Source organism: Podarcis erhardii, assembly GCF_964252035.2.
Source record: "Podarcis erhardii genome assembly, chromosome: 9".
Taxonomy (NCBI): Eukaryota; Metazoa; Chordata; class Lepidosauria; order Squamata; family Lacertidae; genus Podarcis; species Podarcis erhardii.
Window position 1 is genome coordinate 19,611,325 of NC_138512.1, and position 24,991 is coordinate 19,636,315.

The 24,991-nt window shown below is 44.4% G+C and overlaps 1 protein-coding gene across 8 annotated transcripts in view; it reads right to left on the bottom strand.

The window, feature by feature from the left end:
- Nucleotides 1-4,949: 4,949 nt before the first annotated feature.
- RBM47 (RNA binding motif protein 47) overlaps nucleotides 4,950-24,991 on the bottom strand; it is an 87,422-nt gene continuing 67,380 nt past the window's right edge. For 4 of the 8 annotated variants that reach the window (XM_081875808.1, XM_081875809.1, XM_081875812.1 and 1 more), the window contains exons 2-5: nucleotides 12,711-13,856; nucleotides 8,834-9,040; nucleotides 6,267-6,460; nucleotides 4,950-5,215 (exon numbers count right to left, since the gene is read on the bottom strand). In XM_081875808.1, the coding sequence (XP_081731934.1) occupies nucleotides 4,970-5,215; nucleotides 6,267-6,460; nucleotides 8,834-9,040; nucleotides 12,711-13,833 (1,770 nt within the window). In that variant the 5' untranslated portion in view covers nucleotides 13,834-13,856 and the 3' untranslated portion in view covers nucleotides 4,950-4,969. Of the gene's footprint in view, nucleotides 5,216-6,266; nucleotides 6,461-8,833; nucleotides 9,041-12,710; nucleotides 13,857-22,012; nucleotides 22,542-24,991 lie in introns of those variants that run through there. The other 4 variants (XM_081875810.1, XM_081875813.1, XM_081875814.1 and 1 more) reach the window with 4 other exon arrangements.

Sequence of the window (24,991 nt, forward strand, 5' to 3'; positions counted from 1 at the left end):
TGGCCTCGATGATCCCTGCTACCTGGTGTTGCAAGCCAGCACCTTTGCACCTGTCCGGAGTTCCTATGGGCATTTCAAAGAACATTCACTCGGTTATTTGTTGGGGATCTGCCTTTCTTACAGATGCTATACGCGTATATGTAAAATACAGTAAGAGCTTCCCTTCTGTTCAAGTACTCGGGTAGGTTGGCACAAGCAGTCCTGTTTGAATAAAGGTTTCAAAGATTGGGTCTCCCACGTGGGAGATGAAAAATTAAGGAGATAGTGGTGCTTTGTTTGAGCATGGTAACCTGCAGCTTTTGCCACTGGCAACTGGTTTTACGAGAGATTTCACAGAAGATAGCGGAATGGGAGATGGCAGAGAAAAAGTCTGCTTGACTAACGTGGGTTAAATAAAGATTGATTCAGAAAGTTGCACTCGAAGGTTGCCCCAACTTGTGTTGAGTTTCTCCATAGCTGTAGCCCATGAAAGAGGACTAAGGTCCTACTTATGGTTTCCCCATCTGGTTGGCCACTGTGAAAAAAGGATGGTGGACTAGATGGGGCTTTGGTGTGAGCTAGTGGGACTTGTCTTACATTCTTAAGTTTCTGTTGTAGTGGAAAAACCTGTGTCTTGACTGCCCTACTTCACATCGTACCGTAACGATTTGTACGGCTGGAATGCTCCCCGATTCAAAAAGAACACAGCGAAACGCAAAACCTCCCCAAACACTAGGTGTTGGGGGGGGGGAATTCTAGCCCAGCTGGCCATCCAAAACGCTAGGTTTTTTTAATGAGGGCTAGGCTACCTTTTTGTTCAATTATTTGCCACCCTGCCTGAATTGTGGTAAAGGTAAAGGGACCCCTGACCATTAGGTCCAGTCGTGACCAACTCTGGGGTTGTGGCGCTCACCTCGCTTTATTGGCCGAGGGAACCAGTGTACAGCTTCTGGGCCACGTGGCCAGCATGACTAAAATGCTTCCGGCAAACCAGAGCATCGCATGGAAACGCCGTTTACCTTCCTGCTGGAGCGGTACCTATTTATCTACTTGTACTTTGACGTACTTTCGAACTGCTAGGTTGACAGGAGCAGGGACTGAGCAATGGGAGCTCACCCATCGCAGGGATTCGAACTGCCAACCTTCTGATCAGCAAGTCCTAGGCTCTGTGGTTTAACCCACAGCACCACCCTGCCTGAATTGTGGTAGTACCGTTCAAATTCAAATTTAACGCGCCAGGGGCAACTGGACTATGTTTAGGATCCAGGCTTTGAAGCAAATGTATTTCAAGTGTGGCAGGGCTTTTTGGATAGCCATGTGAAAGCAATGCAGCTTGTGAAAAAATAAATAAAATCAGTAGTTAACGGTGGCCCTATGAGGTAGGGTACACCAATAAGCCCTCCAGTTGTGGATATTTTAAAGGACCACCCATTTTTAAAAATAAAAATAATGACTGCTACTTATTTCTATAGCAAAATGCTTTCCAGTTCTCCTGTAACATGGGGGTGTGGGAAGGATACCCTTGAGAATATTTTCATTTAGGATTTAAATTCTGGAAAAGTTTGCCGAGGAGGGCTGTCTGGATTCTGAAAACTGCACACAAAGCTTTTCTTTAATTCCAAGCATTACCTAAGCTTCTGAATTCAGCTGTTGCCTTAGGCATCTGTACATACTGAATGCCCAGGTTGGGATCCCAGGATGCTGTCTATGTGGCCCAAGGAATCCTACTCAAATCACTAGGGTTTCTGTGGTTGCTTCTAGCTCCAGCAGGTTCCCAGATTTGTGGGAGCATCTTTTTGGGGCAAATCGGTGGGAGGGTCTGCTGAAGCAGCAGTGTGGTTGAGTGCGAAAAGGCTCCCTTCATGACCCCTTGGAATCCACTCATCATCTGTAGATTCATCTAAGGCACCTAAGTTTCAAGTGGTACTGGGCCACGTCGCCTAAAGCCGACCGAACCACTCATTGCAAAGTTTACTGTATTTTACATTCACTGCACTACTACAAAAAAGCCTTGAAACAGGCCACAAAACACTGCAATAATATTACTTAACCTTCTTCTTCTTCTTCTTCTTCTTCTTTAATAACCGTTGAAATAAAACATTGACTTTGTGGCACACCGCATTGCCGTGTAATACAGAGAAATAAAACGACTCTTAAAATGTACTGCAAATATATTTACAGGCTTAAAAAAACAAAAAGTGGTCCATATAACTTCCTTCTCCGGTGTACATGCACAAGTCCCATTAAATGGTAATGGGAATCACGTGTGGAAAGGAGAATAAGGCAAGAGAACAAAACCCACTTAAGTACTGTATTACTATGCCCCTTAACCTCAGCAAGAAACTGACGCAGCTACTTTAATAAGCAATATTTATGGTGAACAAGAGCATGTTTCGTCCTGGACTACACCAGCGTACATTCTTTTGTCTCTACAGCATACACTAGAAAAAGAACGAAGGTTTGAGACTATACTGGGATGCAGGGCTTGTTCACATTATGGAGTTCAAAGAAGTTATTCATGTATAAAGCGCTAAAGCAGGACATGAGAAAACCCAAAGTAGGAAAGGGAATCTACTATCCCCTTTGAATCTCTGCACATGTGAGTAACCGGTATATGTAGCGAGCTCCCACGTATCTGCAGATTTTCCTCTCGAACTGTTATAAAACTTAGAATGAAGGCTGCGTGCAAATGTCATGATGTCGTGCAAATACACAAAAAGGATCACCAACTGAAAGTAGCTAAGATATACTTAGGAAGCTGAGTTCTGGAGCCTTTTATTTTTGTCCTTAAAAAAAAGAGGGACTTTAGTTCACATGAAAAGCGTGAAGATTGATAGTCTAGTGTCATAGAGGTGGTTGAATAAGACTCCCAGCAGCCTATGAAAGCTGGGGCACTTCAATGCCCTACATAGCTCCTCAACTTTCCTAAGGACTAGATTTTATGTGCAGGTCACAAATGTTGACTTGCGTTGGTGCAGAATTGATATTTCCTTATCAGGGAATCCTGACTTGTTTGGGTTTGATGCAGAAGTACCACCACAGGCAGTTACTTTTACCCTCTTACACTGACACCTTAGCGCATGGCAGCAGGGCAATTTCAAATTCCAGTGGCGCCTTGTGCAAGGCCAAAATTCAGCCAACCCAAAGAGGTCAAATTGGTAAGGATTTAGGACAAACAAAAAGTTATCCAAAGCTGAAACTATGGAAGCGGGCATCAAAGGCCACTGGTCACGAGTCAAATACCATGTCTAAAAAAAAATCTGAGAAAGATATTAAAAACCTCTTGACTCAGGGGCAAAATGGCCGGTATTCACATCGTGAGACAAACAGCCCTTTAGTTTATTCTCACTTACCGGTAGATTCAAGTTTTGGCTTAACCTCTATTTAAAAATGGAAGCTAAAGGCACAGAATATGAGTATCTAGAATAAATGCTGCCATTTGCACCTTGGGATACAACACCACTGATTCTCGGGAGCCAACTAACTCTACCACAAAGTTTAACCATGGTTTCTGTGCTTGTATAAATGAAACCAAGGTACAGTTGCTATAAGACAGGAACTGCACTGGGTCAGGCTGGTATCGACTACTATGGACTGGCACAGAGGCTACCCAATCCATTTTGTGTAGATGCCAGGGACTAAACGTGAGATTTCCTGAATGCAGAGCCACTGAGAAATAGTTCCTCCCACAAGAGAGCTTGGTTTCATGACATCTGAAGGCCTACTTTCTCATGAAGGAGCAACACCAAAGACAGAAGCTTGCAGATGGAGTTTGGAGCAATCTACATACTACAGTGGATGCTTGGGCTGTGAACGTGATCCGTGCGGGAGGCACGTTCGCAACCCACAGCGCTGCGTCTGCACACGCGTGGGTGGGTCATGATTTGGTGCTTCTGCGCATGTGCAAAGCATGAGTTAGCGTTTCTGCGCATGCGCAGAAACCTGGAAGTAACCCGTTCCAGTACTTCTGGGTGTGGTGCAGTGCGCAACCTGAAAACGCGAAACCTGAAGCGCCTGTAACTCGAGGTATGACTGTACTCACATGTGCAGCGATGCCATAGGGTTCCATAAACCCTTAAAAATAAAAATCCTAGGGCAACTGCTTCTGTAGTAAATGAGCAAATTGGAGGAATATTTTCCCTCCATGAAATATAATAAGACTTGCTTCTTGCTTATGCTCGGAGCCTGGAAAATATTAAAGAATGCTGATAAATATCTAAGGTGGCTCTGTGGAGCAGGTTATTCTCAAAATTAAGCGTAATTTAACCGAGCTAATTCATAGGAGCATCTTTATATCAACAAAGAGGGGCTTCGTTGTGGCTCCAGATAACTAAGAAACCATACAAATGCCAGGACGTAATGCAGAGGTCTCAGTCACTTTCAAATTGCACTTTCCAGTTTAACTTTTTAAATAAGACACACGTTTGTATATAATTTCTTTCTTTAAAAAAAAAATCTATTGCATGTATTCTTTAAATATGAATATATTCTTCAAAATATATTGTTTAAAAACTTTTCCCTAGCTGCTCAGATGCGCTTTTTCAATATTTAGTTGATATATTATTAAAGGCACTACAAAATAGAAATCTCTGGAGTGCAGAACTTGCTAAAAAATAACCTTCATACCACAAACATGGTGAAAATAATTGCTAAAAACCTACCGCTGTGTAATAAACCTGCATAGAAGAATGGGCACTGGAAAAACAAGCCGTTTTAGAAATGTAGGAATACAGGCATATTAAATTTTTAAAAAACAGCCTAAAAAGTTAGTAAAAACTTCATATGTATAAAAGATTTCAAACTCGATGGTATCGTTGATATGAACTTCACTTCCAGGTTTTATCAGCAGTTTTCTGGCATCTAAATGTACCGGTAAGTCATCCGCAGTAGGTTCTTTCTTCATAAATAGTAAAATGTTCCTTCAATACAATCCCATCCCACCCCTCCCACCCCAGACCCTCCAACCCCCCCCCCCAAAAGACCAGCTGTTTCAATAGGTTTGATAGACATCGTGGATTGGAACCTGAAATGTTGCAGCTGGGAATGCCTGAGGGATATAACTGGCATAGCCGCCATAAGCGGCTGCAGCGGCTGCAGCAGCGGCATTCTTCTGTAGTGTGGCTATCGTCGCTGTGGCTGGGGCAGCGAAGGGAACGTAACTTGCGCCATAAATCCCCGCGGCTGGGATTCTCTGCACGTTGGGAGCCATCGTGTACACGGGAGTTAAGGGCCGGCCCTGGAAACGACAACAGTGAAATCTCAATCCCCGAAATAGTTCCCGCCCCCCCCCCAAGAAAAGAAAGAAAAAAGTCTGCTACAATATAGAATCGTAGAACTGTCCAGTCGGAAGGAGCCGCGAGGGTCATGAAGTCCGACCCCCATGTGGGACTCGAACCCACGACCGTGAGAGGAAGAGCCTCACGCTCTACCGACTGATCTATAGCCTGCATGCCTAAGCATATTTTAGAAACCAGGCCACATCCTTTTTCTTGGAACAGTGAGAATTTGCTGTCTGTAACTTGGTCTCTTTCTGCCTTCCCCAAACCAGCGTCTCTCAAACACCCTCAGATTTTGTAACATTTGGAGAATGTTAACAGAGGACTTTGTACTTCACTGTGAGGGATGCTATAGAAACAGGGACATGTTCTGATGATCATTGCTAGGGTTGCCATATTTTGAAGAGCAAAAAAAGAGGATGCTATGACAACTCTCATTTTAAATACCCCTACTATATGTAGGCTATAGAAGCTGTGATATATTGCTGGGGGGGGGAGAGAAAAGGAAAGCAACCACCAGTTATAGACATGTCTCAAACAGAAAGTATAACCAGAGACATTTTGACAAATTTAATCCACCCAGACAGAAATTTTACCCCTGAAAAAGAGGATGTGTCCTGGGAAAAGAGGACACATGGCATCCCTAATCATCACCTACCCCCAAAAAACCTTTGAAATAATTTATGTTCAGATTATCTATCTTCACACAATTGGATATGCCAGGTATTTGGTTGGGGCCCTGAAAATGTGTTGGTTTGGCACATCTACCCTGCACACACAGGGCGGGGAGATTATTGTTTTGTGCTCTTTGTATTTTTATTATGTATTTTGTGCTTTTCCCTTGTATTTTTATTTTATTTTGATAAATAATAACAATATGCTCCCGCCAGATCCCACATGCAGAGTAAGTGAACGAACTTGGAGACAGGGGTCTCGTTTTCTCAACAAGGACATTCTCTCAACAGCAGCATGGCAAGAAGCCAGGCTTTCTACACCTTGATGAAAATTTACCTGAAAAGGAGGAGGGGTTGAAACTGAAGGTAATACGGCGGCGGCTGCAGCTGCCGCCGCACTAGCAGGATCCTGCTGGACAGCAATGGGGCTGATGATATGCTCAACGGCGTGGATTTTCCCATCTTCAATCATCTTTGCTGTTGGCGCTGCTTGAAACACGGAATACTGGGTACCAATAGTTGGGATAGCCACTGAAATAGACCAGAACGGGATATTTTCAGTCTACGCTTGAGACAATCATAATCCTGGCACTCTTGACATTTGTTGTTGTAGCTTTTAATCTAGCGTGATATGTACGGGTTCCAGAGCACATTGTGGAATGTCATGGAACGCATTCCTTTCCTCAGATGCTGTCAGCCATCAGAGGTTCCAATCCCCACGGTAAGGGACCCCTGACCATTAGGTCCAGTTGTGATCGACTCTAGGTTGCGGCACGCATCTTGCTTTATTGGCCGAGGGAGCCGGCGTACAGCTTCCAGGTCATGTGGCCAGCATGACTAAGCTGCTTCTGGCAAACCAGAGCAGCACACGGAAACGCCGTTTACCCTCCCGTCGGAGCGATACCTATTTATCTACTTGCACTTTTTGGTGCACTTTCAAACTGCTGGGTTTGCAAGAGCTGGGACTGAAGAACGGGAGCTCACCCCATCACGGGGATTTGAATCGCCGACCTTCTGATCGGCAAGTCCTAGGCTCTGTGGTTTAACCCACAGCGCCACCCGCGTCCCTATCCCCATGGTAGGTGGCCAGGAATGGATATGACAAGGAAAGTTCTTACCAATGCTTTTATTCAATATTCACAGAGAGAGGCTTAGAAATGCAGCCTCTTAGAGTAATGGTGTTGCTTCAAGGGAAACCCCACCCCCTCCGCCTCTCCCATTATACGTCATCCCTACGATGGCTGGCCTGTGCCTTTTACCTCCGAGTTCTCTGCTCTCCTACTTTCAATGCCCGCTGGGTTCTGGGAGAGGAGGGGTTCTGGAATGCTTTCTAAAGACACTGTGTCCGTCAGCGGTCAGTACCTCTGGTACTTCTTCCTCCTCCTCTCCCATTATTTCCCAGCTTTCCCCCTCATCTGCCTCTGAGCTGTGACCTCCCTCAGACCCCTGTTGTCATTCTGAACTGTTGTCTTCTTCTCTGGAAGGGTCAGGCTGGGGAGGCTGTCTCCACCATTCCTCCTCTGCCCAGTCCCTGACAGATGCACATGAAAGCGGGTTCTCTCTCTGATATGTGCATATTTGCTCACACGAGCAGGACACAACATTAGTTGCCTTTTCCAACATGTTGGACCTAGGTGGACCTAGGATGCAATCCAGTTTGATGACTTTGGATTTTGATGAAAGCACAGAGCTTTCCAAACCTTTCATGTTGGTGATGCACTTTTTAGACATGCATCATTTCACGATGCAATAATTCAGTTTTGCTAGCAAACCGGAGGTTAAACTAACTGCTTTCCAACCTCAGGAAGAACGTGGGGAGAGTTTGCATGACACACCAACATACTGCAGCTGACACACTAAAGTGTCGCGACACGCAGTTTGCAAAAGCTCTGGTCTACACAGGGCTTTTGCTTTGGCAGATGCCTCCACTAAGAGAGGAGCAGGGGAGGCTGGTTTCGCCCATTCGCTCTGCTTCCTGAAGCCCCTCACACCACCCTTCACTTTGTTTGGAGGGTCCCCCAGATCTCAGAAGCTGATCTTCAGGGACTGTGGAGGAGAGGTGGAATTGGCACTAGGGATGAAGGAGAATTGGCACTCGGGGTGTGGGAGGAACTCAATTCCGTTCACATTTGAACCTCTTTTCTGAAACAAGAACTGAAACACAGTCACCCTTTGAAATGTGCTCTTTTCCAAACTTCGCAGTGAAGTTCTCCCTCCAAGAAATGCGTACAAAAATGGAACACTGTGGTAAAGGGCGCATTAACAAATGCATATGTTTTTGAAAACAGTTTACAAAAAACGCATTCTGTTAGGGGAAAATTGCTCTGCAAAAATGTGTATATTTAGGGAAAACTGCATATGAACATGTGAATGTTAGGGGGAGAAATGCACTTAAATCCTGATGAATTTCCAGGAGGGTTTACTTCACAGACTGATGTGGAAATGGATTTAAGATTGGAAAAAAGGAGAAACAGGGAGAAACTGAAATTAGAACCATGGAATCACAGAATTGTAGAGTTGGAAGGGACCACCAGGGTCCGACCCTTGCAAGGCAGGACTCTTCTGCCCAATGCAGGGTTCAAACCGACGATGCTGAGATTAAGAGTCTCATGGAATATGTCCAACCTTAATCGGCAGAACTTGCCTCTCCCCTGTAGGAGAGCAAAGAGCTCAAAGACGCCATCATCCATGAGGCTGGGTTCTATAGCCTCTCCCTGTAAAGTTTGAAATAAAAAAGGACTGTAATAATCTTTTCCTCGTATTTATACTTCCCTGGGCAACCAGCCGGGAGCCACTGATAGCACTCTGACAGCTACTGAATAGGTTTGCAGGGAAAGCTGATATCTAAAAGCACCCTGAAAAGGAGAACATATTTAGCTCCCCATCTCAATAAATCATACTGACCAGTGCCGGGTTTAATGGCCACGGGGTTGACAGCAGACAATTCCAAATTGGGCACAAGTTCGTATCCTTTTTCTTGCTGTTTCCCTTTCCCTTCATGGTATCGGCTATATATGCCGCGGCCTGCAGAATAGCCCCCCAGGTATGAGCCTCTCGGGCCGGGGAGTCTGTTCCCTGCTGCACCTCGTCCTCTGCCTCGAACGCTGCCTGCTTGGGAATAGAAAACACACACCATACAATGGATCCGCTAAACTCACAAGGAAGCATTAGCATCCACTCGACTGGAAAGTCTACAATCTAATGCTGGAAGAAGGAAGGAACAAAAGGTTTACAAAGGGTGCAAGAGCCTTTTGCCTTATCTGTAGTACTGAATGTAAAGCCCAGTAATTAGCTGTTAGGATTGGTACATGTTTTTATTTCAGCTTAAGGAGTATTTTAGTATTTTGCTATCTTCTTGTCTCATCGGTTGAGTGTCTTAGCAACATTTTCTAACCCTGCTTTAGATGTTCGAGATACAGGTGACTCACAACTTGCGTGGGGACTTCGGTTCCAAGGATTGTGTGTAAAGTCAAAACTGCATATAACCAGGACAACCCCAGAACTGCCCCTGCGCCATCATCTCGATCTTTCTGGACCTAAGCAGGCCTTGGTCCTCATCCCCAAGCAAGGTAGAGAGATTCATGGGCTCTGGGACGCTCTCACATGAGCTTTCTGCAGCAGGAAAACCCTGCAGGCATTTCATTTTTGTGATTAAAGCTGGCCAACTGCCTAAGAGGGGGGGAAAACCCAAAAAGCCCAAGGAGTACTGAGTGTGATCTGAACACTCTACACAGCAACATTTTGTTGCAGATCTCAGTTGCTAAAACTGATTACTGCTTGCAATAATGATAATAAGGTAAAAGCTAAAAGCTAAAAGCTAAAGGATCCCTGGATGGTTAAAGGTAAAGGTAAAGGGACCCCTGACCATTAGATCCAGTCGTGGCCGACTCTGGGGTTGCGGCGCTCATCTCACTATATTGGCCGAGGAAGCCGGCATCCAGCTGCCGGGTCATGTGGCCAGCATGACTAAGCCGCTTCTGGAGAACCAGAGCAGCACACGGAAACGCCGTTTACCTTCCCACCGGAGTGGTACCTATTTATCTACTTGCACTTTGACATGCTTTCAAACTGCTAGGTTGGCAGGAGCTGGGACAAAGCATCAAAGGTGACTATGGGGCTGCGGCGCTACTCTCGTTTTCAGGCCGAGGGAGCCGGCATTTGTCCGCAGACAGCTTTCCAGGTCATGTAGCCAGCAGGACTAAACCGCTTCTTGTGCAACGGGACACTGTAACGGAAACCAGAGCACACGGAAACACCGTTTACCTTCCTGCTGCAGTGGTACCTATTTATCTACTGGCACTGGCATGCTTTCGAACTGCTAGGTTGGCAGGAGCTGGGACAGAGCAACGGGAGCTCACTCTGTTGGGGGGATTCGAACCGTCGACCTTCCAGTCGGCCAGCCCAAGAGGCTCAGTGGTTTAGATCACAGCACAATAGTACATATGATAAAATGATATGACCACAAGCCACTCAGTTTTGCAAGGTTTTTTGTTTTTTTTAAATCAAGGGTTCGATGTATGCGAAACAACCAACAGATAATAGTTGACATGATAAATGCCTTTAGAAATCAATGGGAGTCATTCATTTTTATGCAAGGATGTAATTTGGAAAAAACGTATCCATGGGCATACTGACATCTTTGAAGTGTCACTTTGTTGAAATAAATTAATGGAATGGTTTTGGAGATGCTGTTGGTCATAGGGAAAGAACGATGGCAGCTTCTACTAAAAGCTAGCAAAATGTGCTTCGTTCTTAATGGGCAGGGTCCATGTGGACAGAGGCCTTCTCTGCAAGGACCTCCGGAGAGTGCAGTTCATCTCTGTGCTCTCTGCACTCTTCTGCAGAACACCAGGCAAGGGAAATTCCCTGTGCGTTTAAGGGAGTTTGAAACTGGAAACTGGCCTAAAGGCGAAGACAACTAGGGGCCCACAGCAAAATGTTGCAGTGCATTGGAATGCTCCAGTTAAGAGCTGCAACCGGCACGGAACTGCTCTTCATCTAAATGATACCAGAGCAGTTAACAATCTATAAACGTAATGCAATGAAATCTACATTTAATACCACAATAGAATTCCATCATTATAGCCGTGACTTGGAGAATCAATAGTACTCAGACTGACCTATTTTACAGGGTTGTTGTGAGGGGTGGGGAAAAACTAAGGGATATAAATGCAATCAACCAACTGTACTTTTGGGTGTTCTTGGGGGCGGGGGGGGGAGACATGGTAGAGAAGATATTTTAAGAAAGTGCCTATTTGCTTTCCCATTCCCTAGAAACCTCCATCCCAGTCTATAGCCCTAAAATTGGCAGGTCAAAACGCAGGGTTTTTTATTGCTATATACTGGCAGGGGTGGGCATTGAAAAGACTTAAAGGAAGCAGCAAAAGGAAATGTTCCTTTTCCTTCTGCATGAAAGGCAGGGATTATTTATTCACCTTTCAGCTTCGTAGAACCCTGCCTCCAATTCCTGCCTCTGGGTACTATAGCTTTTTAGGGGGTTCAAGCAGGTGAATTCTCCTTCCACCCATGGTCCTTGGAAAAAAACAACACCTTAACCACTAAGCTCAACAGTCTGTTTTCTCCTGGAGCTCTTTGAGCATTCTCAGTCTTCCTCAGACACTTTTTGCCTCCCCCCACGCCCGTTTCTTTTTAAATTTGTGATTTAATAGACATGCCTGTCGGGCTGCGTATTTTTAAATGTTTTATTTATTGTTTATGACTACTTTTGTCAAGTTGTAGTTTGGTATATTTTTCATGTCGTAAGCCGCGGCACATAAAATTATGTATGCGCATATCCATGTCTAAAGGTAAAGGTAAAGTGGCCCCTGACCATTAGGTCCAGTCGTGACCGACTCTGGGGTTGTGGCGTTCATCTTGCTTTACTGGCCAAGGGAGCTGGCATACAGCTTCTGGGTCATGTGGCGAACCAGAGCAGTGCACAGAAACATCGTTTACCTTCCCGCCAGAGAGATGCCTATTTATCTACTTGCACTTTTGATGTGCTTTCGAACTGCTAGGTTGGCAGGAGCAGGGACCAAGCAATGGGAGCTCACCCCACTGCGGGGATTCGAACCACCGACCTTCTGATCGGCAAGTCCTAGGCTCTGTGGTTTAACCCACAGCGCTACCCGTGTCCATGTCTAGAGTCACATAAATTTGCCATAACCCCTACCATAGTGTTGGGAAGCCCTGTTTCGTTTCTGAACCAACAAGCATGGAGATACACAAGTTTAGGATCACGAGAAGATAACAATACAGGAAGTAGTAACAATACAGGAAGTAGGACAGAATTCTGGAGCCCCGATGCCTCCTTCCCAAAGTTGGGCAGGTGTTGGGAAGATGGCAGGAAGGCTCTTGGACCCTGCTGGTAGCATCACACATGCCTCCCTAAGCCGGGTATAAGCTTCCCAGGATTTGGGAAGGAGGCACAAGGCTTTAATATTTCTATACTCTAATTTACTGGGAATATTTCAGAGACTAGCCTAGTGCCCCTAGTCCACGGCAACTGGATTTCTTATGGACAGTGCCAATCCTGAATGTATTGGGATTTGTGATCATTATGCTCATTTTGCCTTCAGCAGCAGTAAAGCTCTGCTGGATGAAATACAATTGCCTCTGGTCTATTTTTGGGGAATCCTGCAACATGTTTAAGTTTTTACTTTGCTAACTATACGCTAGAATCTGCTCTGGATCAATAACGACCAGAATTTCCATGCCACTGGTGTACTTAAGGAAAGCTGGCCCAGATAACCCCAAAGGGGGCCAAAAGTTGTCTACTAACCTTTCACAAAATATTCTCGATTTGGGCCAATCAGAGCATTATACGGATATCCATAATATGCCAGGGTGTACGGATCACATGAGTAAACGTAGTTTGGCTGCTGAGTGACTTCAGGTGTTGCTCCTCCTTTTGCTGCTTTCTGGTAGCGAGTGTACTGTTCCTTGTCTACTGGCTTGGCTAAGGTAACTTCCAGGCAGGACCCTTCGAGTTCAGTCCCATTGAGGTTATTCATGGCATGAACAGCATCTTCCCGACTCGTGAAGTGTACAAAGGCATAATCTCGTATTTTTTTAACCCGTTCCACGCATCCGGGGTTGAACTGCCCAAACACTTTCTTAATTGTATCCTCGGTGGTTTCAATCATCAAATTCCTCACGTACAGGATTTTGACCGTCTCCATGACATCTTCATCAACATCGATTTCCGGCTCGGCCCAGTCAACTGCAATCTGGTGACCCCAAAGCTGGATTCGGCCAGGCATCAGTTTCCTCCTCGCCATGGCGGCTGCCCTGTGGCTTTCGTACTCCACGAAGGCAAATCCTCTGTTTTTCATCTTATCCGCTGCGCTGGCGTACACAATGACGTCGAGCACGCCTTCCGTCACCTTGGAGATCTCTTCTAGAATTTCTTCTCTCTTTTTCATTTTGGGGATCCCTCCAATGAACAGCCTACAGTTGTCCACGCTGCAGCACACCCCTAACAGCCTCCCTGGACGGATTTCATAGTTGTTCAGCTCCTTGACAGCACGCTTGGCTTCGTATTTTTGGGTGTACATCACAAAGGCGTAGCCACGGTTTTTCCCGTCAAAGTCCATCATCAGACGCATTTCGTAGATTCTCCCCACGGTTTCGAAGACGGGCACTAGCTCATCCTCGTAGACGTCACGAGGGATTTTGCCCACAAAGACTTCGCATCCGCGGGGAGGATGAAGGCCTTCCCAGCCCGGTGGGGGTCCGCCATACTTGCGCTGCCCATTCTCTTGTACCATGGCGTAACCCGTACGTTCTATTAGTTGCAGAAGCGCAGCTTCGTTCGGTGCGCCGGCCACACCTTCGGGGACCTTATTTGACTGCATATTGGAAGCATCGTTACTCATCCTGGCAGTGGAGTCTTCAGCTGTCATTATGTCCTGATCATTCAAAGTACCTGAACAAAGAGGTCAGAAAGGAGGACGTTAGATGCAGTCGGCAACATGGGAACGTTTCTCTCGCATGAGATCTGGGTAGTTCTTGGAAGGGAAGTGTGATTGCGAAGAGGCAAACATACACCTAGCAACAAGATTTGGCTCGGTTCGTGTATGGCAACGTTGACATGCAAACAAACTCTTCTCGACAAAGCACGACGCGTGGTCTGAAGATGGGTTCTGTAGCAAGGCCCATGTGAAAGTAAATCAAAACCCTGCCAAGATCCTTCTCCCATCTACACGGAAGTAAGAGATGAGAGCTCATGCGAGCCCCATGCGTGGCTGGCTTTGCTCATTTTTTTCCAGACAGTACTGCCAAACCACGATTCAACGTACAGTGGTACCTTGGTTCTCAAATTCTGGTTCTGGGACTCTGTTTGAGTCCTGAAATGGTTCAAAAACTGAGGCACAGCTTCCGATTGGCTACAGGAGCTTCCTGCACTCAAGCAGAAGCCGCATCGAATGTTCGGCTTTTGAAAAACGTTCGCAAACCGGAACATTCACTTCCGGGTTTGCAGCGTTCGGAAGCCGATTTGTTAGGGAGCCAAGCCGTTCGACTACCAAGGTACCACTTGGAACAAGATGTAGGGTGAAGGTTGGCAGGATTATATCCTGCAGTTTATACCCCATTGCAAATATCATTTCTTAGGAATTGTTGGGCATTAATAACACAAGTTCAAAAATTGGTCTATCTATGCGATTTCTATAAAAGTCGCCATGAAGCAGTTTGCTTACGTTGCTTACTGCTTTGGCTTGCAAGGTAGCAGAGTTGCTGCTTAAAAGGATACTGTTTCTTCGCATGGCAAAAAAGATGCTAACATAGAACACATTCAGGAATGTTTACAACCCAGATCCTCTCTGTAGAACAGCCTTTCCCAATATGATGCAGTCTAGGTGGCTGCTGAGACCATATAACACTGGTTCTGAAAGACCTACATTGGCTCCCAGTACATTTTTGAGCAAAATTCAAAGTATTGGTGCTGACCTTTAAAGTCCTAAACAGCCTTGGCCTAGTATACCTGAAGGAGCATCTCCACCCTCATTGTTCAGCCCGGACACTGAAGTCCAGCTCCAAGGGCCTTCTGGTGGTTCCCTCACTGCGAGAAGTGAGGTTACAGGGAACCAGGCAGAGGGCCTTCTCAGTAGTGGCGCCCGCCCTGTCGAACGCCCTCCCATCAGATGTCAAGGAAATAAGCAACTATCTGACTTTTAGAAGACATCTGAAGGCAGTCCTGTTTAGGGAAGTTACAGATAGGTAGCCGTGTTGGTCTGCCATAGTCAAAACAAAACAAATTCCTTCCAGTAGCACCTTAAAGACCAACTAAGTCAGTTCTTGGTATGAGCTTTCGTGTGCATGCACACTTCTTCAGATACACACATACTTCCCTGTTTAGGGAAGTTTTTAATGTTTGATGTATTATTGTGTTTTTAATATTATTTTGGGAGCGACCCAGAGTGGCTGGGGGAAACACAGCCAGATGGGCAGGGTATAAATAAATACATAAATTATTATTATTATTATTATTATTATTATTATTATTATTAAGTGCTTTGAACTACAAGTCCCTGCAGCCCCGGCCAGCAAAGATGTGCAGAGCCGCCCCATCCCTGATTTACGAAAGCATGCCTCCTCCCGCAATGATTTAATGCAGCCAAACTCTTACTTAAAAAGAAATATTAAAATACTATTTAACATTTGAAAACAAGATGACTAGAACACATGATGCGAAGATGTGGAGGATGAAAAGGGATTAGTGATCTGATTCGCAGACACAAAAATGCTACAGCATCCCAGGATGAATCTTATTAGACTTCAATTATTTTTCCAAGGGGCATTTTGATCAGGGTACTTTTGATATGAAAACTTGGGACGTATTTCATATAATCGCATATTGTCCTTAACAGTCATGAGAATCTTAGCCACAAGCTCAACTCACACATGCATACACACAAGTCAAAATCTTCAATCTATACCCCTGAAGATCACTGGGGCTCTTTTATTCCTCTGTTGCTGTGATGCTTTCTCCGACACACAGTGTGTCAATAAAAGGCAACTGACACCCCCCCCCCCAAAAAAAGAGGTGATATAATGTTGACAAGGTGGAGCATTTCTTTATTTTATTTTTTATTTTGACAAAGTAATAATCATAAATAAATAAGAATAAAAAGTGCCCCCCACCGCTGAGACCATTCCATTGTAACTATCCAACCTCCTAAAATTTCAACACCTCTTGCGATGGTTTGAGCCCTTTCCGCTTTAACAGCACAAATTCTACAAACACCTTTCATGTCTCCTCAAAATCATTTCTCCTGCATATTCCCTCTCTTACCTTGATGGCACATGTTAATTTATCGTTAATAGCTATATCCCACAATTCTACCATTCTTCCATTTTATATTCTCCTTACCCCTTCCACTTCCTAGCTATAATAATTCGTGCAGCTGTCAATAAATTTGTGAGCAATTCTTTCAGAGGCTGCGAAGCTTCCACCCCATTGTAAATTGATAACAATGCTACCTCTGGACTTTCGGTCAGCTTTAACGCAGTGATTTTTGTTATCTCCTTAAACACCGAGCATTTATTTATGGCATTCCCACTGTATTAAGTTAGCTATAGAACTGCAGATGAGGTTGAAACAAAATGGCAGTTGAAAGAGGTAGATAGAAATTTCCTAAAATGTTGCCCTAAGAACGCAAAACAGTTTCATTTTAAAAGCTACAGTGAGTAAAATTTACTAGGTTCATTGTAAAGGAATTTGGAAAATAATAATGATACCCATTAAGAAAACATAGCCTTTCTTGTGGAACTGTGTCAAACAGTCCCCTATTTTCCACCAGTAAATTAGGATGGAGCTGCATAAATGGCAAGTACCATTTTTGGTTATTTTGTTCCGTTGCTCTAACAAAACATAGAGAGTTTTCATCAATGCAAACCTGATGTTGGCATGTCGTCCTTATATATATATATCTGCTCATCTGCATAGCATAATTTGGGGATCGGGAGCTTCTGGTTTATGGGCCTAATCTGGTCCGCCAAGTCTCCTGATGCAGCAACTAGGACTCTCCTCAGGCCACGTCTCCTTCCCCTCCTTCCTCTGTCTTGCTTGTGGAGGAAGCTGTCGCTCCTCCATCACTCTCCTGCGCTGCATTTTCTTATTTTCTTATTGAGTACAGTGGTACCTCAGGTTACATACGCTCCAGGTTACAGACTCCGCTAACCCAGAAATATTACCTTGGGTTAAGAACTTTGCTTCAGGATGAGAACAGAAATTGCGAGGGGGCGGCATGGCAGCAGCGGGAGGCCCCATTAGCTAAAGTGGTGCTTCATGTTAAGAAAAGTTTTAGATTAAGAAGAGACCTCCGGAATGAATTAAGTACGTAACCAGAGGTACCACTGTATTGAGAAAGGGCAGCTCTTTCCACAGGACACTGTGAGGAATCCAAGCTGAGAAACACCGGCCCCGGATTTAGCCGAAGCTGTTAAGTGCAGCTACGAGGGAACCGCGGTTTATGCAGAGTTTACAGGCGGTTTCACTGCGGTTTCACGCAGTGCAATAGCAACACTTCAGGTAGGGCTGTTGCCATAGTTTAAACAGTGAAAAGCCAAACAGAAAAATAGGCACGGGCCTGAAATCAGCACTGAAATTTCACATGCATTTGGGCAGACGGATCATAATGCGATACCCACCTACTTTGCAGCAAAGCGTAACATGATTATGGAGCAGAAGGCATCCCACCCGCCCTCACCTCTCCCAGACTGGGTTGTTGGTTTATGACCAAAAAAGAAAGATGCATTGTTACGGTAAAATCTGGGTGCGAGGCTGCTCTGCCACCCAGCTCGTCGGACTAAGTCCGCGGGCCCCTGCGGAGGAAAATGAGCTCAGCCGGAGACAGGAGCAAGCTGCAGAAGATCCAAGTTTATTGCGCAACAGGTTCAAGGCGAGATTGAACAGCGAGGAAGGGGTGACATGAACTTTTGAAACTTCCCTCCATGTCCCAGAATACAGTGCAAAATACATCCCAGTTACATCATGAATACATTAAGAAGAGAGAAAAATTTCCTTCCAGTAGCACCTTAAAGACCAACTAAGTTAGTTCTTGGTATGAGCTTTCGTGTGCATGCACAGTTCTTCAGATGTATCTGAAGAAGTGTGCATGCACACGAAAGCTCATACCAAGAACTAACTTAGTTGGTCTTTAAGGTGCTACTGGAAGGAAATTTTTTTGACTATGGCAGACCAACACGGCTACCTATCTGTAAATGAAACATTAAGAAGAGGTTGGGTAACACAGATTACATCATGAATACTTTAAGAAGAGGTTGGGTTACACAGGATTAACATATGGAGGAGGGAGGGGGGAATATGCAGAGCTGGAGATATGCGCAGATAAGCACATCCTGAGTACCGGTGATGAGAAGACAGTGGTCCATGTACACATAGTCTGCCACCTGGCATTGCCAGGCTTGGCAGAGTGATTTGACAGGATTAGGGTTTAGACACCTTGCTTGAGGGATTATGGAGGACAGGGGAAATGTCATGGAGTCCTAGAGAAATTGAGCAAATTGGCACGTTGATTTTCTATGAATTTTATAGATTTTAGTCCCTTTTGACATTGACAATTGGAAATAAATGGATATATTGTAGTGAAGAAGAAGGTGAAGAAGACATGCCCTCCCCTTCCGTATCATGCATACAAATGTGGAGGCATCTTCTTCTTTTGTATTTAAAAGGTACCACAAGTTCAAGCCTGGGCAAAAGGAAATGCCATTGGCTGAAACCAAACAGAGCAGCTGCCAGTCAAAGTGGAACACACTCAGCTGGTCCAATGATAGCACTGTATAATGCAGAGCATCTCTAGCTTTACTACTGTGAAATGAATATTTTCTGGGACCCACAGGGTTTCTTATGTTTATAAATGTGATCCTGGGCTAAGAAGGTTGGGGTGTAGAGATTTCCCTCCTGCTGTTTTTTGAGCTGCAGTCTGCAGTCTAAGAATTGTTTTCAATTTAAATGCAACATATACACCGCAGTCAATATGCAGCTGCCTAATTGGTTTAAAAGCACATATTGTTTTACTGTATTATTATTATTATTATTATTATTATTATTCAACAACAACAACAACTTATCATTTATACCCCGCCCATCCAGCTGGGTTTCCCCAACTACTCTGGGAGGCTTCCAACAGAATATTAAAAACAATACAGCGTCAGACATTAAAAACTTTCCTAAACAGGGCCGCCTTCAGTTGTCTTTTAAAAGTAAAATAGTTGTTTATTGCCTTGACATCTGCTGGGAGGGCGTTCCACAGGGCAGGCGCCACTACTGAGAAGGCCCTCTGCCTGGTTCCCTGTAACCTCACTTCTCGCAGCGAGGGAACCGCCAGAAGGACCTCAGCGCTGAACCTCAGTGTCCAGGCTGGATGACGGGGGTGGAGACGCTCCTTCAGGTACACAGGACTGAGGCCGTTTAGGGCTTTAAAGGTCAGCACCAACACTCTGAATTGTGCTCGGAAACGTACTGGGAGCCTATGAAGATCTTTAAGAACTGGTGTTATATGGTCTTGGCGGGCCACTCCCAGTCACCAGTCTAGCTGCCGCATTCTGGATTAATTGCAGTTTCCGGGACACCTTCAAAGGTAGCCCCACATAGAGCGCATTGCAGTAGTCCAAGCGGGAGATAACTAGAGCATGCACCACTCTGGCAATATAGTATTATTTGAATTTATATACCGCCCTATACCTGGAGGTACATAAAAGTTTGTGCCATGTTTATTTCTGCGTAACCAGGGGTGCTAACTTGAATAAAATATTGTGGGAGCCCAGGTAAGCCCTGCTCACATAATCGATCACATGATGCAGTGCGCACATACCATTTGAATGGCAGTGCCCATCACTTGGGGGGTGAGCCTCCAGCCCCCTCAAATATTTTATTGGTGGAGCTGAAGCCTCCATGGTCCCTAAGAGTTGTTCTCACAGTGTTGCATTATCATGCTAGCCTTTGAAAAATTACAAGGGTCAGTGGAGAAAGCAAACCTGCAAATCAGACTAAAATAAGAAGTATTAATAATAATTTTATTATTTATGCCCCAGCCATCTAGCTGGGTTTCCCCAGCCATTCTTGTTCTGGGTAAAAGTTTAAACACCATGCAAATCCTAGGCTCACAGGACTTATAATATCCACGAAAATGTTGCACGAGTAGTTTCTATCTGAAATTAAAAGATCTGGCAGATTTGCACGAAAACTGATTTCAGTGGGATGTCCTTCCAATGAAATGCCATTAGGAATGGTAGTGTTTCAACTTTCCTGCTCTTGCACACAGAGCGTCATCTCACCCCCCACCCCACCCCCAATTCGCAGTTTGGACTCTTTCATAATCTCCACCTTGCGCCCATGAAAGCTTAAGGTATCATTTAGTTATTCATTAAACCCAGGTGCCAATGACCAACTTGCACATGCCTTTAACTGCATCACCTCTGTGTGGAAGGGGAGAGGGAGGGGGGATGGGGAAGAGAGAGGGAAAAGCAATCATTACGGCTGCGGAAATTTATCATATCTGTGGAACTGAACTGCAAAGTGCAGCAATTTGTGCCTGATCTCTGAACTGTGAAGGCCGTGCAAAACTTTGAACCTTTTGCTGAAATGGAAAGACACAATAACTAGTCTTGGCTGAGCAAGTGCCAGATTAAGTTACCTCTGCTCAGTGTTAATGTAACATTGTTTTTGTGGGGGGTTTTGTGTGTGTTTTAAATGTTTAACTAGGACAGGGGGACTTCGTAGGGTATTGTGGTATTTAACTGAGGGGCAGGAACCGGTGCAATTTACACTCGGGTTCAAAGTTTAATTCTGGTTGAAAGTTCACCTAGAGTTTTTTTATTCCATTCTGAAAGAAGTGGAATGAGACACAAACTTTGAAATCTTCCCTTTGTTGCACCCCACCAATGTTGCTCTACCTAAGCCAAAAGGTAGGCTCTTTCCACAGTGTATATTCATATAGATTTACACTGTGGAAAGAAGTTAGAGAGGATTTGCCCCAACTATTTAAAGCTCAATACACCTGTATTTCTATCAGAACAAGCACATGAAAGCTTGTTAAATTGGCTCCAAAATAGTCCTTATACCTTTTCTCCCCAGTAAAACTGGAATTCAGTTGCTTTTTCTGAAGATTTAAATGCCACCGTTATAAACGTGAAACTGTGTTAGAAAACTACACAAAACAAACCAGCCCTAGTTTGAACTGATGCCAATGTCACAAGAAGTGCATCTAAACCATCTCTCTTTAACACCTGAAACCCACTTTTTCTATTTCAGGACTGCAGTTCAGGAATACGATGCAAGCCTAGAATGTGTTTTTGGTATTTTCATATCACAAAATACATAAAGATTGAACCTGGGGGGAAATTAAACAATTTCCCCGTTTATTTAATGAAACACAATCACATAAATAAGCACAATTCTCCATTGACAGCTTGAGCTTTTCCTTGTGTGAAACTTCCATTACTCAGCCCTTTGAAAAGTGAAAATACTACACAAAATGCTGCACAAATTACACCACTGAAACACACATCGTATAAGCACAATATGGAAGCATTCTGCTTAAAATTATGTTTGCCTAATGCAGCAATGCTTCTTAGTGTAGACGAACAGTAATTAGTGCTTTTCACTGTACTAAGAAACCCGTGAAGCCAAAACTTCTTTCTTTCAGATCCCAGAGCCAAATTCGTCATATCTACCTGAAGAATGACCTACTCCACAAGGTCAGCAGAACCGGATCCAAGAAAAATACAAAGATAAATTAATCTTGCTTTGCTTGGTTGATTTAAAAGAATGGCAAACCTTTTGCCTGCTCGGTTTTTAAGTCTTAAAACAATGGAACACATTTTTAATGCTGGGTTTAAATATGACGTTTGACTATGTCAACTCTTATTACATCTATGAAATCTGTACACGTCGCCTGAACGGAAAAGTCTTCGAGGTGTTCCTGTGTTGCATGTTTATAATTATTTCATTTCATTTTTAAAACCCACAGTCCAGAGGAGAGCAGAGACCGGCTGCACTCTTAGCTATTGGACATAAAATCAACCAAAATCTCGCATAAAATCCAGTTTCCCTCTTACCTTTCTAGCCTTGCAGTCGCAACAGGTTAGTTCTGCTTCCACCTTTGATTGAATAACCTTTCCTCCGAGTCACGAGGTCTACATAACTCTCTGTTATACAGTACACATATGGTTTTATTGGTCAATGAGCTTTGGCTATTTAAATTCCATGGCAGTAATTTGCTAAAGGCACCTCGAAGCAGTCGGAATGGGTGGGACGCCAAAGGAAAGGAGATGTGGAGGCAGGGAGCTCATGCCAGCGGTTCGAAAAATTAATTGAAAACCCCCACCTGTAGCTAATGGATTTATATGAGGCCGATCTGAAGCTTAAAGAGAAAGAATAGGAGACGCACAGTTTAAATTCCTACTCCTGGAGAAAAATGTCAAACAGAAGAAAAGAAAGAAAGACTTAGCTGAGGCTCCGAAATTGGCAAAAAGGGAGTGATTCATATACAAACAACTTCTTCCCAGCACAAGGCGTTGTGCAAATAGTTTGTGTGACTCAAAACAGATAAGATAAGGAGGAAGGGCAAATTTTGCTTGACAGTAGGGCTTTTTGGGGAGGGAGAGGGGGGGAGTGAATTCTATCTTTATGCCAACGGATCAGAATTTAGGCTACTTGTCAGGATTCTTCAATTATGAAGAAGAAAAAGAGAGCCACAATTCTTCAATGCAAGACAGGCAAAGTAAATGAAGATTCCCCCCAAAAATGCAGAATTGCACATGGTTAGCTACCAGGTGTTTGCTGTTTCTGTAGCTGTTTCTGAGATAGATGGATAGATAGAAAGACAGATCGATAGATCGATAGACAGACAGACCCTCCAAGTGTCCCTATTTTCCAGGGACATGCGTGGCTTAGAGAAGCCATCCCGGTTTCTGATTTGATCCTGGAATGTCCCACTTTCCCTTAGAATGTCCCTACTGTCATTGGAGAAATGTTAGAGGGTATGGAATAGGATGTCCCTATTTTCCCTATAATACCATAGGGAGGTACAGTGGTGCCCCGCAAGACGAATGCCTCGCAAGACGAAAAACCCGCTAGACGAAAGGGTTTTCCGTTTTGGAGGTGCTTCGCAAAACAAATTTCCTATGGGCTTGCTTCGCAAGACGAAAATGTCTTGCGAGTTCCTGCGGGTTTCCCCCCTTCCCCCCCCTTTTCTAAGCCGCTAAGCTGCTTATCCGCTTATCCGCTAAGCTGATAAGCCGCTAAAAGCCACTAAAAGCCGCCAAACCGCTAATAGCGCTAATCCGCTAAGCCGTCAATGGGCTTGCTTCGCAAGACAAAAAAACCGCTAGATGAAGAGAATCGCGGAACGGATTCTTTTCGTCTTGCGAGGCACCACTGTATTTGCTCCTCTCTCTCTATCAATTTTCAGACCCTTCAAGTGTCCCTATTTACCAAGGACATCCCTAATTTAGAGAAGCCATCCCAGTTTCTGATTTGATCCCAGAATGTCCCACTTTTCCTTAGGATGTCCCTCTTGTCAATGGAGAAATTTTGGAAGGTATGGAGTTATCCGACCCCGGAGCTGCCTGAAGGCAATCCTGTACAGTATAGGGATTTTTTTTAAAAAAAAATAATAATATTAAACGTTTTATTATGTTGGAAGCTGCCCAGAGTGGTTGGGGCAACCCAGTCATATGTGTGGGGTATAAATAGTAAAATTGTCCTTATGGAATGGGACGTCCCTATTTCCATCAGAGAAATGTAGGACAGTACGTTGATACCATAGTAAAAAGCAAGGGGGAGGGGTGAAACATGATTCACGGCATAAATACGGTCTGTACACAACACTCGGCCCCACGAGCACTTAGGTAAAGCAAACACCACACCTTTTTCAGTCAGTTAAACTGAAAGGCTCTTTGGAGGCTGAATTTGCCAGTTCAGCAAGCTAAAAACAGCCAGCGGGAGAGAAAAAAGGCTTTTCTCCAGGATATGATGAATTATCAGAGATTCTGTGTCCTCCTACACAAGGTTAAAAGCGAACACAGTAGAAATTACAATCTGACCTCCCTTCTAGTACAAGGAAGTAACAATTCTTCTCAGAAAGCGATCTACCATTTTTTGGCCTCTGCTTCACAATAGCTAATTTTTCAGAAGGCTAGCTTGAAACACGTTCAGGATTCTTGCTATAACCATCGGAGGAAACCAGTTTCGTAGGTCACTTCCATGGCAGCTCAGCTACTGGAAGATGGTAGCATGGTAGCTATTATGCTCAAATGGGGATCTTTGCTGCATGGTCCAAAGTTAGCTCCCTCCCCTCAAAAAAACCCCTCACCCTCATGCATTTTGTTATTGCATACGTTGACAAAAATAAGGGCTTTTTTCTTCCTTTGGGGAGACCTACTGAGTCCTATGTGGTAACATAATGCCAAGCTTACTGTATGTATGTGAAACATGGACCACTTATAAACACTGTCTCCAACTCCTCGAAAGATTCCATCAACAGTGTCTCTGGAAATTTTTACACATCACTTGGGAAGACAGGCAAACTAACGCCAGTATACTGGAAGAAGCAAAGATCACCAGTGTCAAAGCAATGAATCTTCAACATCAACTTTGTTGGATTGGTCATGTTGTTTGGAAGCCTGATTATCCAACTGCTCTATTCCGAACTTGAAAATGGAAAGAGTAATGCTGGTGGTCAACAAAAGTGGTTTAAAGACTCTCTCAAGGCAAATCTTAGAAAATGTAGTATAAACACCGACAACTGGGAAAACACTGGCCTGTGAGCACTCCAATTGGACAACAGCCTTTACCAAAGGTGTCATGGGCTTTGAAGATGCTTGAACTCAGGACAAAAGGGAGAAACGTGCTAAGAGGAAGGCACGCTTGGCAAACCCTCACCGTGATCAACTCCCACCTGGAAACCTATGTTCCTACTGTGGAAGAATGTGTGGATCCAGAATTGGCCTCCACTGTCACTTACTGTTAAAACCATGTTCATGGAAGACAATCTTACTCAGCTCTGAGTGATTGCCAAAGAAGAAGAAGAAGAA